Below are 18373 nucleotides of genomic sequence, written 5' to 3' on the forward strand. Positions count from 1 at the left end.
TTCCTAACTCCTTAGTTGCTGGCTTGCCTTTTTGCAGCCTTGCAGCAAGGGGAAGATACTGTTGCTGGCAGAGAGTAAGGACCAAGGGGCATGTAGTGAAATCCTCAGGAAGTGTTTCACTGCTCTCGTGGGAGTCTTGGAAGAGGTCACACACTGCAGGGCACAGCCCTTGATGTCCCCTGAGCCTCAGTTGTCCTCTGTGAGACCTGTGAGTGTCAGACCTGCTTTCCAGTCAGTCTCTCAGCGGCTGGTTTGTTTGTGGATTTTAATATGGAAGCACAGCATGGTCAAGGACTTGCATAATTTAGGAGTGTTGTGTGGCTCTGTAGTTTCCTGAGCAGACTAAAGCTTCAGCTCTCAGTACAAATTAATTGTCTAGTGTTCCCCAACAAGTGGTTTCTTTGTTCAACCCTTGTGTTTCTCAGCTGCTCTTTGACTACATGTTGTCAGAGAACATCAAGTTGAGAATGCAGAGCTGGTTGCTGTGTTCTGTGCTCTAAATATTCCCTTTTTTTTTGTTGTTTTTATAGGCTCGAAATGTCAACACGGGGGAGCTAGCAGCAATTAAAGTAATAAAACTAGAACCAGGTAAGTGTTTCTTAATTGAAATACACCACAAAATCTAAATATTTTTGTACTTAAGATAACAATCATACAAAATCAATCTAGTCCACTTACTGAAAGAAGGGATAATTGTTGCCTTTTGCTGTAGGAATACATTGTTCTAAAAAATAGCAGTCGTGACAAGCAAGATGTGAGAGGAAAAATGTAATTGAAGAACAGTGAAATGAGAACTGATTGAAATTTCAGTGAGAGTTGTGGGTTTTTTGTCTTCAGTAATAAGCTTTTAATCCATGTGATACAAAAACCTCTAGAACAAAAGAAATGAGGAAGACAGCAAGGCAGAAAAGGACTCGCCAGGAAAAAGAGTAGAGGAAGAAAAATAAAAAGAAGGGTGAAATAATAGCTGAACATGAGTATCTGGGAGTTGAGTACATTTCCTGAAATTTGGAGACAGACTATGATTAAGACTTCACTGTCTGCTAGATTTGTGCTTGCACTCTGCCTCTGTTGTGATTTCACAAAGTACGTGTGCCCTACTGATCAGTCTCAGCCTGGAAGTGCTGTTCTATTAATAACAGGCTTGCTGAACAGGAGGACAGTAATCCAGACTTTTTGTTCAGCTTCTAACTTTTGGTGTTCCATTTTCAGATTTAATATTGTGTGTGATATTTTAATTACCTGTTTTGATCCTTAAGGTGTATGTAGGCAAGAAGGGAAAGAAGGTACAGGTTTTTTCCTTTTTCTTAAAATTCTGGAATTGATTAGAAATGTTGTTTTTGCAGTGCTTGCACATTTAAAAATTCAATACGGACAGTTTGTTTGTTACTAGATGGTTCAAAAAGTGTATATTCATCACACTTCTTTTACTCAAACTGAAAGTGTGCTCTCAGATGCTCTTGTCTAGTTCTTTTTGGTTTTTTTTATGTCAGTTCCCAGTTGCTGGAGTCCTTGGCTTTGCATGACATGGGTTATCAATCCAGCTAAGCCGAGCACGAGAATCATGCTGTGTGCGTTCCCTGAGCTGTGGGCAGAGCCCAGGGATGTGCTGCAGCAGGGGTAACTTTCCGTCGTGCTGTGGTGAGGGGGTGAACAACTGGAACCTTGCAGTTAAATATTTTTGGCAGCCTTTAGACACCTGGGTGGTGTGCAGAGAATGTGCTTTAGCTGCCCTCTCTTTGCTCACTAAGCTTGGTTTCTCTCTGTAGTTGTCACTTCCAGTTGTGATGGAGCCTTGGGTGAGAATTCAGGCAGGCAGTGACCACATTCTAGGACCGTGGCACTGGCTTTCTTTGGAAGTTTTGCAGACTGGGAGAGAGTGTGAAGGCTTTATGCTACTTTCATTTTGAATGCATTGTGAACACTGATCAAATACTGGGGGAATCGTGTCCTTTCACAGGGATACCTGTCTGTACGGGAGAATAATTTCTGTGTTCTGTAGTGTCTGTGTCTTTAAAAGTCTAGCTAGGATACAGCAAGCCACCAGCAATACACACAGATAGATGTTAACTTTCAGCTTGTGATTTGCAATGTGCTATCAGTTAAATAAAATACAAAGGAACATCACCTTTCTGGTTATAAATAACCCAGTTGATAGGTCCATCAGTATGTTAATTTACTGGGAGGAGCTTAAAACATATTTTCTTAGGTAAAGCCTGGCCAGTTCTGTTGGAATTTATTGTTTTTCTTTTGAAATTTATTAACAGTCATATTTGAGAATTGATTTTTGGACTGTGACACATAGGAGCTTAGTGTCTGTTCAGGTTTTTAGGCAATCACTTTGGTTTCCAGTTTAAGTTATGCTCAGGGGCACTACAGCAGAGTGCTAAAAAGAGAATTGTGACAGACTTTGAATGTTCCTGTTTTTTCAACTTAAGCGTCTCAAGTTCTTCATGGAGTTAAATGGTTATTTTAGGCCTTCAGGCTTGTTTCACCAGTAAAGGCCTTGAGGCTCATAAAAATTAATTGGTTTTTGTGTACTATGTTTGTCTAACTAAAGAAACTTGAGAAGAACTTATTTCAAAATAACATACCAGACTAGCTCTAGTTTACCCTTATGGCTAAAGAAATTTCAGAGGAGTCCCAGTGTAAGAGACTGAACTACAAAGAGCACATGAGGCGTATTTATTTAAAACAATAAAAAGTTAAGAAGGCTTTCAAATATTCTGTTACTATCATTCTCTTACTTTTTATGGGGTTTTCTGCCTTCTTTAACTTACATATGAAATAACACTACCAAAATAAAAACATCTCAGTTGTGTTTTCAGTTTCATACATGATTTTCTCAGTGTACACATCCAGTAAGAACCTTTTATAGAAAGACCAGGAGAACCATGGTACCGAACAGTGAGACTCAGGTAAATGCCACACCTATGTCAGTGTTTTATCTGGACGTTAAGCTGAAGTTACGCACAGGCCGTAAATTTACATTCTTGCTGAGTCTGCTGAAAAGTTGCAGCAGCAGTCTAACTAGGGACTGGGTTTTTTTTTTGCTCAGGAAGATGAGCTAATGGGTATTGGGCATGTGGCCAAAAATAGCAAAGTCTTGTTGTGTTTTTAAGAACCCGGGCTATTGGCAGGGCATATGCAGATGCACACAGAGGGGTCTCAGGGAGAATAAGGACTTTAGAAAGAGCTATGACCAATATTATAACAGGTGTCAGCAGACATGAGGTCCATCTGTCCCAGGAGAATATCGTTACTTATTGCTAAGCCCTTACTAGTAAATACTGATTTACAGCTAATTTATAGATCTGTGAAACTTGCAGATAATTGGTCTTAATTACTCAGAATGTTTGTTTTATAAACATGTGCTGAAAATTGAGTTAAGATGTAAGTATAACCGAGGCCAATGAAAATACTCGTCCTTCTGCTTTTCAGGAGAGGATTTTGCTGTTGTGCAGCAGGAAATCATTATGATGAAAGACTGTAAACATCCGAACATTGTTGCTTATTTTGGCAGCTATCTCAGGTACAGTTTGTTTCTTTTGCTCACTTAAAAATGTGTGCCTCTCCCCTTGTAAAGGACAGGTCTAAAAGGTGACTTAGGCAAAACACAATTTGCCAAATAAGTGTTATCCAATTTTATATTTTTTTTCATTTACCTTAAAATCTGTTTATTACAGTGTCTATAAATAATTTTTCTCTTAGCAAAATCATTCAGTGAACACGTAGTCATGTTTTCTTGCAAATTAGTTGACACCTATAATATGTAAGTGGAAAATTAATAAGTATGACAAGTATGAAGTGTATATAGTATCTTTTAAGTCTTTTTCAGTAGAATGTCTTGTTTGTCTAACACATGAACTTCTGACCAGAATGTGATGGTTTATTTATGTTTGTTTCGGGAGGTGAAATTATTTGCATTGTAGAAACATTGACAAATATATCCAGTTCTCTTGCAACTGCTTCTTTTAACTAGTTACAGTAGGAATGGATTGCTTAGTATAACTAACGAAAAACTGTTTCTGATGGGTTTCTAAAATGTCATGTGAAAATAGGTTGTGAAAAAATGTTATGATTGCATTCAACTTTCTTTACAATTTTTGTACTGAAATGGTGCCTCTTCTCCTGGTGCTGTATTCGGGGGGAGGGTGTTTTTTCCTAAGGAAAAAACCAAAAAAGTTTCCCTCTTGTCTCAGAATACCAAAATACACATTTGTAGACCCAGAATTAAATTTTGGTAACTACACTGTGTGTTTTGTCACTCTCTTATTCTCCTGCTTGGTTCCCTCCTCTTTCATTGGTAGAGTGCTTCTCTTTTGTCTGGGCAATTGCATCACTGTCTTAGAGACCTTTTTGTGTCTGACCTTTTGTTTTTTTCCAAGCATATTTCAATGCTAAGAACAATAGAAAAGTACCTTCATCCTTTACTTGCCACTTGCCAGCCTATCGTTCCCCATGGATTTCTTCTGTTTACGTCAGGATTTCTCAGGCAGTCGGATTTCTGTGTTCTTGTTAGCCTGGGTGTTAAGTTGCAGACGCTGAGCAGTACTGTTGGTCCTGTCTGTTTTGTTTGCTGCTCTTGCCATATGCTCTGCAGAAACAGACAACTGTGTACAGTGTTAGTGTTGGATGTTACATGGATCCTCACCTGTCCCAGAGTGCTTAGGCACAGTAATAAAAGGCTAGATAGTGAATTAGAGATGAAGTCGTCTCTTCTGATCCTCTTATATTCTTTTTTTTTCTTTTCTGTAGGGCTTTTGCACACTGGGAGGTTAATGCCCAGTAAGCAAAAGTGTGAATTTACTGCACTTATCTGCTTCATGTCTCTTATTTTGTGGGTGCTCTGCTGCTGTCCCAAGGCTGCTGAGATTGTTCTGGCTTCTTCCCACTTCCACACTGCTGCTGCTGTTGGCATCAAACAGGATGCAGCCACATGGGAAAGAGTGGCTTTCATGAACTCAGTGCCCCCAAAAGGATCCCTGTTTGAGTTCCTGCATCATTGTGGGAAACAAATGAGGGACTTGGAGGTGTCTGTTTCTTCAGTGCTTCTTCCTCACTCATGTTCCCCGCTAATTCTGCTTTCTTTCACAGGTAGTCACATCGCTTTTGTGTCTGACTTTCATCAGTTATTTCAGTGGAAAGACTTAATATGATTTCAGGCAATGCTTTAATTAATCCCTAGAAATGTATGGACTTAACAGCCAAGGGAATTCTGTTGCTTAAATCTTCTGTAATGTTTGAACAGTACCTTTCTCACTCCCAGAGGAAGCAGTTGGGGTGTAACTTTGAGGGCCATGTAAACTGTGGACGTCCAAGACAGTTCTTCCTTGGAACAGCAGCTATTCTAGCTGTTATCTGCTGGTGAGAAATTCTTGCAATTTGCAGGAGATAAGCCCAGCACTTTACATCATTACTTTGCAAAACACTTCCACAAATGTCTCAGCTGTTCTAGCAGAGCCTTATGAATGCAAGAAACTCAAGACCAGGGTTCTTAAGGAAGCTGCAGAACAACCATCAGCCATTCCTTTGGTTGTCCTGTGTTACAAACTACTCTAAGGTGGTTTTATGTGATTTTTTTTCCCCTCTGAGTATTTTGATGGCCAGGAATGACTAGCCGAGTCCCAGATTTTCTGCTTTCCAAAATGCCGTTTTGTGACCACACGTGTTACCAGTGAAAATTACTAAGTGAAAATAGAACTACTGGTCACAATAGAAGAGACCTTTGAATCCTTCAGTTCATTGTCTGTTCTTGGAAAGCACCTTTTGTGCAGGTATAGTGACTCAAACTGAATTGATACCCTTAGTAAGGGAAGAACAACTAAATAACTTCCCTCTGACCCAAAGGTATTTTTGAAGGAAAAGACTTCATCTGAGCAGGCACTTACCCACAGCATGGACTCCACTCTGCCTAGCACTGACTAAAGCATTATTTTCACTTAATTTGTTGTGGATGAAGTTGAAAGATACCCCTAGGGCGTTTTGCTTTGCATTTGTTTCTTGTTAACTCCTATGCTCTGAAAAAAGTGGAGAAGTGAAAATGAGGAAGAAATAAGAACCCCTATCTGTTTTCCTTTCTACTCTCAGAAAAGAGTATTTCAACAAAAAATTAGTGTGAATGTTTCACTAATACTGTTTTTGTTACTTCATTAAAGTAGAATATTTTTGGATATTTTATTAGTTGCTGTTTGGACAGTGAAGTATAACATAAAGATCAAATCATACTCGTTTGACTTGTGCTTTTTGTAATACGGAGCTTGTTATGTTGTGCTTTACAATGTTATAGTCCTCTGACTTTTCCTTTACAGGTGTTGTTCTCAGATCTGACTAATGAATGGTTTTATTCACTTTTTAGACGAGACAAGCTATGGATTTGCATGGAGTTTTGTGGAGGTGGCTCTCTGCAGGATATTTACCATGGTATGTCAAGACTAATTCCTTAAATAAGTAAATCTTATTTTCCAAAATTTAAATGATTACAGTGTTTTGGAATTAAAGAGGAGGAATCCTAAGAATAGTATCCATAATAAGTCCTTGAAGGTCAGTTTTAGGTTATGTTTTTACTTAATTGGTTAGGCTTGGTTTTCATAAACAAAATTACAGCTATGGTGGGGTTTTTTGTAGCATCATTTCTGACAGTATTTCTGTCCTTCAGTAGCTCATATACCCATCACTACTTTTTAAAGACTGTAAAATTAGACAATAGTACACTGTAAAAATAAAATTGATGTCTTGATGTGCTGTCTTCATAACCATTTTGTTTCTGAGCTTTTGAACTTTGTTTTAGTATAATCTATACCACTGCCTACAGAAACCTAGGTAAGTGGACTGATTACCATGGATGCTCATGTCCTTTGTAAACAGTGATCATCTGTATGTTTGTACAGCAGTAGTTCCACTAAGGTTTTTTTTATTACCATTTATTTTATGCTGGCTTTGTGACATGTGAAAAGCAAAGATGGCCTGTATATTTGCTTTAGGCTTGGCTGCAGTGAATGGTTAAAGAAACAAGGGCTGTGTGTGAATCTGTTTGATAATGGGAGGATTAGTAAATTGATTGCCAGTTTTCAAGAGACAATCAGTTTTGAGGGAATTAAGATTTACATAGGAAAGGAGTATGCTGTGAGTAGTGGCTTTGTGGTTCCCAGGTGATGTTTTTCAGAGGGGAATTGTGAAGATTTAACTTGAGAATCTTCTCTTGTGCTCTAAGAGCTTTTTACGTATAACTTGGGTACAACTAAAACAAGCACAATTTCACAAGTTCACACCATGCTCATGGCATAATCATTTGAATGTGGCCTTGTTGAGCCTTTACATCTTTGCTAATTTTGGGAAAAGTGTCGTGTTTAATAGGCTTTGTTATGTGGAACACCTGTAGAGTAGGAAATGAGCTCATGCCACATAAGTGCCTGAACAGATGTCATACAGGAGTGGTTTCCCTTGCAGCTGATTTCTGGCTTCTCTGCTGGTAGTTAGAATGGAAGGCTCTTTTCTGATCTTTATTGTGTTCTAAGGACTTATTCCAAATGAACTGTAGGCCTCTGTAATCTTATGTCATTTAAGGTAACCAGAATTTAATTTCTCAAAATAACACAGATGCCTAGATATACATGCTCTGGGTGCCAATATATATAGTTTTGTGTGGATTTGGAGCTTCTCATTCAGAAAAGGGAAGTTGGATTAAGACTTGTTTTGAAGATATATGTTGCACGATACTAATGTTATGGTTTTGTAGAAACTTAGAGGTTAGATTCTTTAATCCAGATTCATTCTTAACTCCTTATTACTTCAGTGGCCTTTGAGAGACTCCATCCAACTTCTCTGTTTGTTTTCTCTGCAAAATGTGAGAAGCTTACAGTGGGGACCGTTTCCTGATCTTAAACCCCTTTACTTTCAGGATCAAAGTCCAGTGACTAGGGGCAAACAGACCATTATTATCTTGCTGTTCACCGTTTGGTTTGCGTATTTCTTGAGAATTTGTTTTCCTTTAAGAAACTTGAGTGAAGTCGGACCCTGGAGGGAGAGGATGACTCCTCCTTCCCTTGGGAAACTGCTGAACCTGCTCACAGGGAGAGTTTGAGAAGGTGCTTGGTGTGGCAGGCCCAGGAGCAGCAGTGCTGATAGCTCATTTCAGAAAAGGGTTGAGAAGCTGGAGGGAGCAGGAAGTGTGGCAGTGGGAAGGACAGAAGGAGAGAACAGGTCACAAACGGTACAAAGAACTACTCAGGGCTCAAAGGGAACTGAACAAAGTTTGCTGCAGATCTGAGTCACTGAGTTGGAAGTCCAGCCTTTCTCAGAAGCACACAATGGGTTTCTGCAGGGGAAAGAGTTGTGCTTAAATCATTCCTTCTGTTTCTTTTTCCTCTTAATTATGATGAGATTTATATATGGAAGGAATTAGTACTTCCTGTTCCAATGAGAGTGGACGTTTTTGAGTTTAAAAGGTGTTTGGTGGTCTTTGGGATGGTTGGTCTGCAGTAAAAACTAATGACATTTACTTAGAGATTTGCAGTGTAAGATCCTATCACTGTGAATGGAAGTAATTGAGGTATGAATTTGGAATGGGCAGTATCTTACCTAATTTTGAGGTTTTTTTTTCTTTTTCCCTTTCATTTCAGTGACTGGACCACTGTCAGAACAGCAAATTGCCTATGTTAGCAGAGAAACACTACAGGTAGCGTGTTCTTGTTTTTGACTTTTATTGTAAAAGTATTAACGGCGAAAAGTGAAAGCTTCAGGTAACGTGCCATGCCACGGAAACAGGGTAATTGGATGACATAGCATTTTGCTCAGACTTTTGAGGAGGTCCCATATTATAGCCTAGAAACTTGTATAATTGCATAATCTCAAGTTGCCTGGATCAATTGAATAAAATTCTTGTCATCCTTCTGCTGTTAATTTTATGTTTGTTTTAAAAAGGGGGGAAGCAGCATATTTTCTTAATCCATATTTGCAATATAAATTAGTTATTGTAAGTTTGAAGGAAAATTTAAGCACTCAGTTTGCATATCTAATAGTTAATCTGTGCTAATAAGAAAAAAATTACCTACGTACTTGAGATGTTCAAGTTAAAGTCACCAGCCTCTCCCCGTGGGTATGCTAGCTTTCATTTTTCTTTCCTAAATTACAGGTTCAGTACACCTGTAAAACTTAATCAGGAAGTGCTTTTTTGGTGGATGTCTTGCTTCCACATGAGAGAGTAGTTCTTGACTTCTAGTGAATGCAAACCTGTTGAATGCCATCAGCTGAGAGCTGCTGCCTCTCTCAAATACTCTTTCAAGATAGTTCTGTTCCTGGGCCATCTCCCTTGGTTGCCATTTACCATCTCCCTATCCTGTACTAGAGATTGCTGACTTACAGGATGTGTCTTTTTTCTCCTTACAGTGAAGGCATCTGGGAGTGTGAAGGTTTTTGAACCTTTAAACCCTTTTGTTCTTATAGAGTTGTAGAATGATTTGGTTTGGAAGGGACCTTTAAAGACCCCTCTGCAATGAGCAGGGACATCTTCAACTAGATCAGGTTGCTCAGAGCCCCATCCAACCTTATCTTGAATGTTTCCAGGGATGGGGCATCTACTCCCTCTCTGTACAATCTGTTTCAGTGGTTCACCACCCTCATTATAAAAGAATTCTTCCTCTGATTCTACTGTTTTTTAGTTCGAAAGCATTACTCTCTGTCTTATTCCAGGAGGCCCTAATAAAAAGTTTATCCCCATCTTTCTTCTAAGGAAATGAAAGACCACAATATAAGGTCTCTCTGGAACCTTTTCCAGACTCATCAACCCTGAGTCTTTCAGCCTTTCCTCACAGGACAGGTGCTCCAGACCTCTGATCATTTTCATGGCCCTCCTCTGGACTCTCTCACAGGTCCGTGTCTTTCCCATGGTGAGGACTCCAGAGCTGGATGCAGCATTCCAGGTGGGGTCTTACCAGATCAGAGTAAAGGGGGAGAATATTCAACAGTCTAGTAACGACTCCCAAGGGACACCACTTGTCACTCATCTGCATCTTGACATTATGCTGTTGACTCTCCGGATACAATCATCTAGCCAATTCCTTATCCACCAGATAGTCCATCAATCAAACCTGTAGTCTTCTCAGCATATGGAGGAGTGTTTCAGTAGTCTAGAATGGAATTTAAGGAATCATTTACTGTGTGGGAAGATATCTTGATTAATAGGTATAAATTGTGTGTGAGAAACACACAAAATAGCAAGTCTCTATTTTTTAAAGTGTTATTTCTGGACTAATTTTTTTGTATTTTAATTTACCTGTAAGTACATGCTTCTAGTACTTTGACCAGATATAATGTATATAGTTTCTGATATCCTGTTGTAGCTTACAATGCAACATCACTTTTCCTATAAAATAAAAGTAATTTGTCCAACATTAATTTTGCCACCAGTTTCTATGAATCCAGAGTTTCACTTGGATGCCTAAAATTACTGTGCAGTCTTCGCATTTAGAAGCCCTTTGAATCATCCATTTTCAAAAAACACTCACTATCAGTTTTGGTTGGAATCAGTGAGATTGGTTTTGAAAATACAAGTATTTTTAAATATGACCTTTAAAGTACCTGTTTCCAGGCATTCAGTTTTGAAAACAGTGACCGCAAATTCTTTCGAGGCAGTAGTAAAAGTTGATGGACTTCCAGTAGCCTCCAGAGATTTAAGGAGTGTACATGGGACTTTCCTAGCTAATGCTAATTGTTGCAATGGTCTGGTAGATGATTTGATTAGTTACACTTTGTGCAAAAAGCAAATCAAGTGTAGTTTTTGGGTCTGCATGCATGCCTGCAGTGAGAACTCTAAAAAACTATTGGACCAACTGGGTACTGCTAGTCATGTCCCCCAGAGAAACAGGTTAAAGCATCTGCGAGTGGAGCTTTTTGCTTCTTTAGTTTAAGGAATTGAATTTCATAACTGATTAGCACATCAGCTACATCGCACAGAACTTTTCATGAACTGTCAAAAATTTCCCCAAAAACTGTGTCTTCAGGGGTACTCTTGTCTATCTATCTGTTCAATGCTGTTCACTTGAAATCTCCAGGAACAAGTCATGTGTTTCCTCATACCGCCTATAAAAAAGCTAATAATTGAAAAGTCCTAATTTATTTTTGCAATCAACTCCATGGTGTCTTGCATGATCTGGCAAAAAAATTTCTATCTCTATATCGAGATCTCTTGTGAACTCAGAGCCTTATGGAGGTCACAGAGCAAGGAAGATGTTTGTGTCGATTTACCCCTGGAAGAGAATTTTAGAGATAAGCCGGGAGTGTCAAAAGTGACATGGTCTATGATTTGTCATGCGGGGATTCAGTTTTGTAGAATTTTTCCAGAATTTAAACTTAGTTTCTAACTTGTGTTGAGTCTTAAAATGTTTTGGTACTGTCACTGAGACCCAGAAAGACAGCCTAATGCTTCTGCAGAAATCCATGAGATAAGAGTTGAACTCCAGTATTAAACCCAAAGCACTGCCTGCTGGCATGTTTCCAGGTTTGATTGAAGTGTGTAATGGGATAGGAGAGAACTTCCTCAGTTATCTTGTGATCTGACTGCTCAATAGAAGACTGTTAGGCAATTTAACAGTAATTGGCTTGGTCTGAAAAGGTGACAGTTACCACATCCAGAGGAAAACTTGGTTGGGGAATACTCTTCTTCCAGCAGATGTGGTGACTGGTATTATTTCCAACTATGCTGTATTTTAGATGCTAGGTAAATAACTAATATCTATATAGTTAAAATATTTAGATATGCTACTACATATTTTGAATTTGCAGATTTACAGCAGGATAGACTGAAATATAAAAATGTTCTTCAGTCAGTGAGTCATCTAGAAGATTGAATTGGATCCTAAATATATCTGGTAATAAAGTGAGAAATGTGTATAAAATGAAAAATGTTGGACTAAATTATTATCTAAATATTTTATGCAGGGACTGTATTACCTTCACAGTAAAGGAAAAATGCACAGAGATATAAAGGTAAGTAAAACCTGAAAGGAATTTTTGTGCTTTTAAAATAGGCTTCATCACCTCCAGTGGTCTTTACTGTTATGTATCAATTTTGTATATACTTTTGAATATGTAGGGGTTTTTTCCCAAGGGAGGGAGGGAAAAAACCTTTCTTTAAAATACATGCATGGAAACAGTTTGTTCTTTTCATTGGAGCCACACTTACTGCTTGTTTAGACCAGTGCTGTAAACTTTAGACATCAGCTGGTGTCCAGAGCAGTATGTTTAGGTGGCTGTAAGAGTGTGCTCTGTGCAAAAGAAGGGTTTGCTCTTTCCCATAGCTTTTCCAAGAAGCTCAGCATACCCTTGTTTTTGAACCATCCAGTGAGCAGAGCTGTTGCTTTGGCTTCTTGCTTCTTTTCTTGGTGAGCAGATTGCAGGGCAGTGGCTGCTGTTACGCGTGGTTCTTGGAGGCTGCTTCTGTCCCCTCCCTCGCATGCTAAAAATAGAGAAGGTGCTGCAAATCAGGCTATTAGCACTGACTTATTTAAATCTTCACCTCAGCAAAGCTCTATCAAAAGCAGCTTGTTCAGACTTTTACACTCTTTTATAGTTTCCTTCTGGTGCTGCCTGTTGACTTTTTGTTCCAGGAGTTTTACTGCCTAGTCTTTCCAAACCCTTCCTTGCTCAGACTGCAACTTAAACCTGGCAAGCTTCCTCCTGGAAATCTGACATTAAATTATCATGTTCCTTTGTGTTGTTGCACACTGTTGGTTTTGTTGGGTTTGGTTGGTTTTTTTCCAGACGAGGAATGCAATGTACATTGCAGCTTCAGCTGAGATTGCTGTCATGCAGCTTGATTCCACTGTTCTCTTTGGCTGCAGAAGAGAGTATTTGGGGTTTGAGCAATCATTAAAAATAATTTCTGAATGAAAGATTACTTTGAACACCAAAATTAAATATTTTCCATTATACTTTATAGAATGAAAAATTATACTTGTAAGTATACAGTGCACAGATACTTTTCTAAGCAGAACTGTGCTGATAACAAATGGTTAGAGAGCTTTTCTTTCTGAAAGGCTGTTCTCGTGAGCATGGAAAAGTACTATCTTCCTCTGCAGATTGCCTGACTGTTGAATTGTGTTTGCTTCCCTCAGTAACTAAGTTACATATTTAGAGTACCTGTTCTGTTGGTCTTGAAAGGTTAACAAGGTCAAGAGCATGTAAACTGGGCTGTCACACTGTTTACCAAGCTCCATCTATAAGGCTCATTAACTGTACTTGTGCAACATGTGCCAAGTTAGTTGCGTTTCACTGCAGGCCTGACTTTTCCTTCACTGTAAAAAACCATAATCTGTAAAAACATGTTTTGGAGGCTCGACTCTGCTGCCTTTCCATCTAGTTGATGGGCAGTGCTGACATTTGGAGCTGTGTTTAGCCAGCTCTAGCCTTCACTCAACTCAACTTGTACCTGTTTCAGTCTTCAGATTTGGTTTGTTCTTAGTCCTTCTGTCTTGTGATTTTGTGATACAAACCTCCACTTTGGGATAATTTTGGTTATTGAACTGAAGTGAGCGGTACAGACACTCCACAAAAATGAACTCTCCAAATCTAGCACTAAACAGAATCTCTGTTGCACAAGGATGGAAAGCACTTAAGGATTGCCAAGCACTTGAATATTGAGGCAGGTCCTTAAGGCTATAATTATAATAAGCATGGCTCTCTAACAAGACAAAACCAGCTCCTACTTATGAAAAGAAAATAAAATTGTTTCCGCTTTGACCTTTAGAGTTCCCATTTCCTTTCAGTCACTGTAAATAGCAAAAAAAGTAAGAATTAATCAGGACAGGCAAATCATCATACTCTTGTCTTTTGAGAGAGGTTTTGTGCACGATACACAACTCTGTAGTACCATAGGCTAAATGGAAAAGTAGTGAAAAGCCTTGTATATCCAAGGGGTCTTTTTTATATAACAGAATGGTAACTTGCTAATTTCACAAACACTTCCTTGTAATACTGCAGAGTCATTGAACACAGTCCTTGCTTTGTCTTTGGCCCTAGTTTGCCATAAGATCTCACATAAATTTTTGTAATACGGTATTGGAGGAACCTGCATGTTTTAATTCAAGTATACTTACTTCTTTTTGAAGGGAGCAAACATTCTTTTGACGGATAATGGACATGTAAAATTAGGTGAGTAAATACAAATTAGTGCTATTAATATTTTTATGTGCTTTAGGAAGCAGTATGCTCTATTTTGTTTAATGAAGTGATGGTTCGTGTAAGGAATTAGCGAATATCAGAATTTTTTTATCTTGCTGGTAATATCTAACTATACCATGCAGTCAGCATCTGAGGGTTAATGTGAGTTGTTTTGGAACAGTGATGCAAAAGAACTTCTGATACTGTAAGGGGGAGGTAAAATTCAAATCACAGGGGTTTATAACGTTTAAATAAAACGTCCCATTTAAGAGTACTTAAATGTGAAGTGTACCTTGAAAGGTTATCTGAAAGAACCTCTTGAATAACACAAAATATGTATTTTATCATGTTAAAACACTTCATGTAACTGTTAGGTCTTTTGTGTTAGCCTGTTCTTCCTTGTGTGGGTGAGGGACATGTTCATGTGCATGTTTGGCAAGTGACTGAGGGGAGATGACTGATGGTATCTGAGGTACACCAAGTTTCCATTATTTGCTTTTGTTATTTATTTTTTGTTAAATATTTCCAGTATACTTAATAACCTCTTGGGGGGAAGCCGAACTTGTGTTCACTGTCAATTAATTATATCAAATCAGTTGCTAATTGTCACTTTGTTTTTACCTTTTTTTAATAGCTGATTTTGGAGTATCTGCACAGATAACAGCTACAATTGCCAAAAGGAAATCATTCATTGGCACCCCGTATTGGTAACTGTTTTACTTGGCCATTAATATAACAGTAACATATATAGTAGTGTTGAAAAAAGCATGCTCTGACACTTCCTGGGTAGACTTATCACTAAAGGCTGTGTCAGACTTTCTGTGTTACTAATGCTAAATCCTGAATTAGCTGAGTATCAGAGAAAATGCTTTCATGCTCTGAAAAATTGAAAGGCTGTGTACTGCCCTCATCACTGACTAATTTATCTTAATTTAGTAAAACTTAAAACACTATCCACGGTTTCTGTTTTTAAACTTTGATCTTCAATATTTTTTCCCTGATTTTCCATTCTGTTGTTTTATGTTTCTTTCCCTCCAACCTAGATACAGCTTTTCTGCAGCTTTTCAGTTGATAATGAGTTTCATTTGGTTGTCAGCACAGATCCACAGATTCTTTTACCACTTTTGAACTATTCCTCCAAGCCATTTTTCCCCCTTATTTGCTTAAACTGATCGAATTCTTTGGCACATTTCTGTTTATCTGTACTGCATCTTTAGTCTTCCCACATTAAACTAGTGTATATAATTTATCTTACCTGAAGTTCAGCCTTTCATTTTATCTTCTTCACGCTGGAAGTGGTTGTTCCCTTTCACATTGAAGTAAATGAGACACATTCTTCACTGTAAAACAGCACTTTTGTGCATTTCCCAGACAGACATTAAAAATTCTGTAGTCCGACAGCATAGTAGGTACAAGACAAAAAATGTACATAATGAGATTTGAGAGCACAAGTGAAGCAAAATTTTTGAGGTTGTGGAGAAGAAAATTCAGCTGCAAACAGAATAAAAGTTTTAGTGATCATTAGAGGTGTCAGGACAGATAAGCTGCTGTGCAGTCTTTAGTGTTAGTAACTCTCCTGTTTGCCATGTTTAACCCATGTTCCCTCTCTACCTTGGTAACTCCCTACTTTTTGATGTAGAGTGATTGATATCTTTAATGGACTTTGGATGAAATTTATCTAAATACAGTTTAGCTATACAAACTTGAAATAAGTCCTGCCACCATACCTGCTGATGTTTTCAGATCTACAGATAAAGGATCCACAGAAATGCAGAATATACTGAGTGGGAAGGGACCCACAAGGATCATTGAGTCCAGCACTTATGTCTGCACAGGGCATTCTCAAGAGTCACACCGTGTGCCTGAGAGCATTGTCCAAACACTTCTTGAACTCTCAGGCTTGGTGCTGTGACCACAGGATGCCTGTAATTGAATAATGCATCATTTGAGATGCTGCTTGCTGATTTACTGGAGCATTTGCTGAGTTGACAGTCATCTGTCATACATGTATTGAGTTATGTCTCCAGATTTACTGCTACTTTTCGGGTGATCTGGACTGATAAAGTTCAAAGGTAAAAAAAATGCTAACGTGTTAGCCACCTGATAGAACTATGGAGGACAATCAGATTCGTAATTCACATTGGCTCTTCAAGAGGTGTGACAATGCCTAGTGAATCATTTCCTTTAGGTATTCCTATTTATGTGCTGGTTACGTTTGTTGATTTTTGCCACCTCAGAATGTGAAACCACTTTAACTTAAATGAGGTCACCTGACCTGAGACAGACTTTACAAACTGGGGAGTGCTATGTACAGAGGTGACAGCAAGTGCATTCAGGATACAAGAAAGCTGACACTTTATTACTTTTTCTGTTGTTGGAATTCTTCTCTTCAAAGCCAGTTGATCACTTCCTGGGGCCATGTGTGAATTTGGATATTATTTTGATATTATTGTAGTTGAATAATTATACTTCAACCTCTTTGATTGTTGAGTAGTGTTTTGTTGTGTGCCTGCAAAAAGTCTGAGACAGATTGATTTCATCCACTTACTCCTAAATGACCATTTTAGAAACTGCCCATTAGTTACTTGAAGATGATTGAGGAAAACTTTAGGTATGCATTACGTTTTCACACACACACACTTAGGTGTATCTGTATATGTGCACTCATGTATATGCAGTGAACTTAGAGATTGAGAGCTTTAGGGAAGAGAGTACTAAACTTCTCTGTACAGAGGAATGTTTGATTTGTGGTGAGAAGTTTACCTAAAAATCTTCTGTCCTTTAGGATGGCACCAGAAGTTGCTGCAGTAGAAAGAAAAGGTGGCTATAACCAGCTCTGTGACCTGTGGGCAGTTGGAATAACTGCTATAGAGCTTGCTGAACTTCAGCCTCCAATGTTTGACCTGCATCCAATGAGGTTAGTAAGGGGTTATATTTTGGTGAGTAAAGACAGCTTATTAAATAATCCATTTGATGAGGGGGTTTGTGGTGTTAGGGTGTGCTGCAAGGGTCTTGGGCTATAAGTGTTCTAAATGAACAGGATAGAAATTCTAACAACTGTTTTTGGTGCATAAATGAGTAATGTTGTCCTGATTGCATCTCTTAAACTGATGGGACTTCTTACTGCCAACTAAATAACGTATTTAATAATTCATCTCATATATGTATTGCAATGTAACCACAGAAATACTGTTGTTTTCTTTTTCAGAGCGCTTTTTCTAATGACAAAAAGCAACTTCCAGCCTCCTAAATTAAAGGACAAAATGAAATGGTAATTGCTTTTCTGTTTTGGTAGATAATTTATGTACTTTCCTGAGCAACTGATTTTAATGTTTAGCACTTCATTTTACAGGTCCAATAGTTTCCATCATTTTGTGAAAATGGCACTTACGAAAAATCCTAAAAAAAGACCCACAGCTGAAAAGTTGTTACAGGTATAAATTTATGTATGGGATTTTTTTTTTTTTTTAAGTTATAAAATTAAAATATGCTTAATATGAGTGGCTGGAATTTTAATCTGTATACTTCCTTCTGTCTTTCAGCATCCCTTTGTTACCCAGCCATTAAATCGAAGTCTTGCCATTGAACTTTTGGATAAAATGAATAATCCAGATCATTCCACTTACCATGATTTTGACGATGATGATCCTGAGGTAGGAATATGTTTTAATCATACAACCAGATTAAGTTTTTGTTTGCCAACAAAACTAATTATTATGATTTATTGAACCCCAGAATGTATAGTTATCTGGGGATAGTCTCAAAGATTGCTTTTGGTTGTGTTGCTGTGTCACATGTACAGGCACTTACCACAAGTCATTATACTTGGGGAAGAGGGGCTTGAAGAGGTGTAACTACTTTAAAATTTTGTTTATTGTTGCTCTTCGACAATTCTGCAACAGTAAATGTGGTCTGCTTCTCCAGTCCTGAGCTTTGTCCTGTGTTCTACTGTTTCTTTGTGAAGTTATCTTTCCATTCATCTGCAAAGAAAGCATTTTAATAAAAATAATTTTATACCTGCGTAGGGGAAAGTATGATCCTGTACTTGTTTTTGTCAAGTGGTTTGATGTGTGTTTTTTGCAGATGGTATTTTTTGATCTTAGAATGCTCTGAAATTTGATTTCACTTGTGGTTTTGTCAAAGGCAAAGTTTCTGATTTTCTGCTTTAACAGCTGGAAAAAAGTAGCCTGCTTATGTAAGATGATAAACAGTGCAG

At 38.2% G+C, this 18373-nt stretch overlaps 1 protein-coding gene across 4 annotated transcripts in view; it reads left to right on the top strand.

Annotated features, from left to right (window-relative positions):
- MAP4K3 (mitogen-activated protein kinase kinase kinase kinase 3) overlaps positions 1-18373 on the top strand; it is a 72705-nt gene that overhangs the window by 7559 nt on the left and 46773 nt on the right. For 3 of the 4 annotated variants that reach the window (XM_050315805.1, XM_050315806.1, XM_050315807.1), the window contains exons 2-12: positions 531-588; positions 3442-3532; positions 6359-6423; positions 8622-8677; positions 11938-11985; positions 14106-14148; positions 14792-14864; positions 16943-17074; positions 17366-17428; positions 17510-17591; positions 17700-17810. In XM_050315805.1, coding sequence (XP_050171762.1) covers positions 531-588; positions 3442-3532; positions 6359-6423; positions 8622-8677; positions 11938-11985; positions 14106-14148; positions 14792-14864; positions 16943-17074; positions 17366-17428; positions 17510-17591; positions 17700-17810 — 822 coding nt within the window. Of the gene's footprint in view, positions 1-530; positions 589-3441; positions 3533-4981; positions 5098-6358; positions 6424-8621; positions 8678-11937; positions 11986-14105; positions 14149-14791; positions 14865-16942; positions 17075-17365; positions 17429-17509; positions 17592-17699; positions 17811-18373 lie in introns of those variants that run through there. The other variant, XM_050315809.1, reaches the window with a different exon arrangement.

The sequence above is a fragment of the Myiozetetes cayanensis genome, unplaced genomic scaffold (assembly GCF_022539395.1).
Source record: "Myiozetetes cayanensis isolate MyiCay16 unplaced genomic scaffold, myiCay2020 scf2-11, whole genome shotgun sequence".
Taxonomy (NCBI): domain Eukaryota; kingdom Metazoa; phylum Chordata; class Aves; order Passeriformes; family Tyrannidae; genus Myiozetetes; species Myiozetetes cayanensis.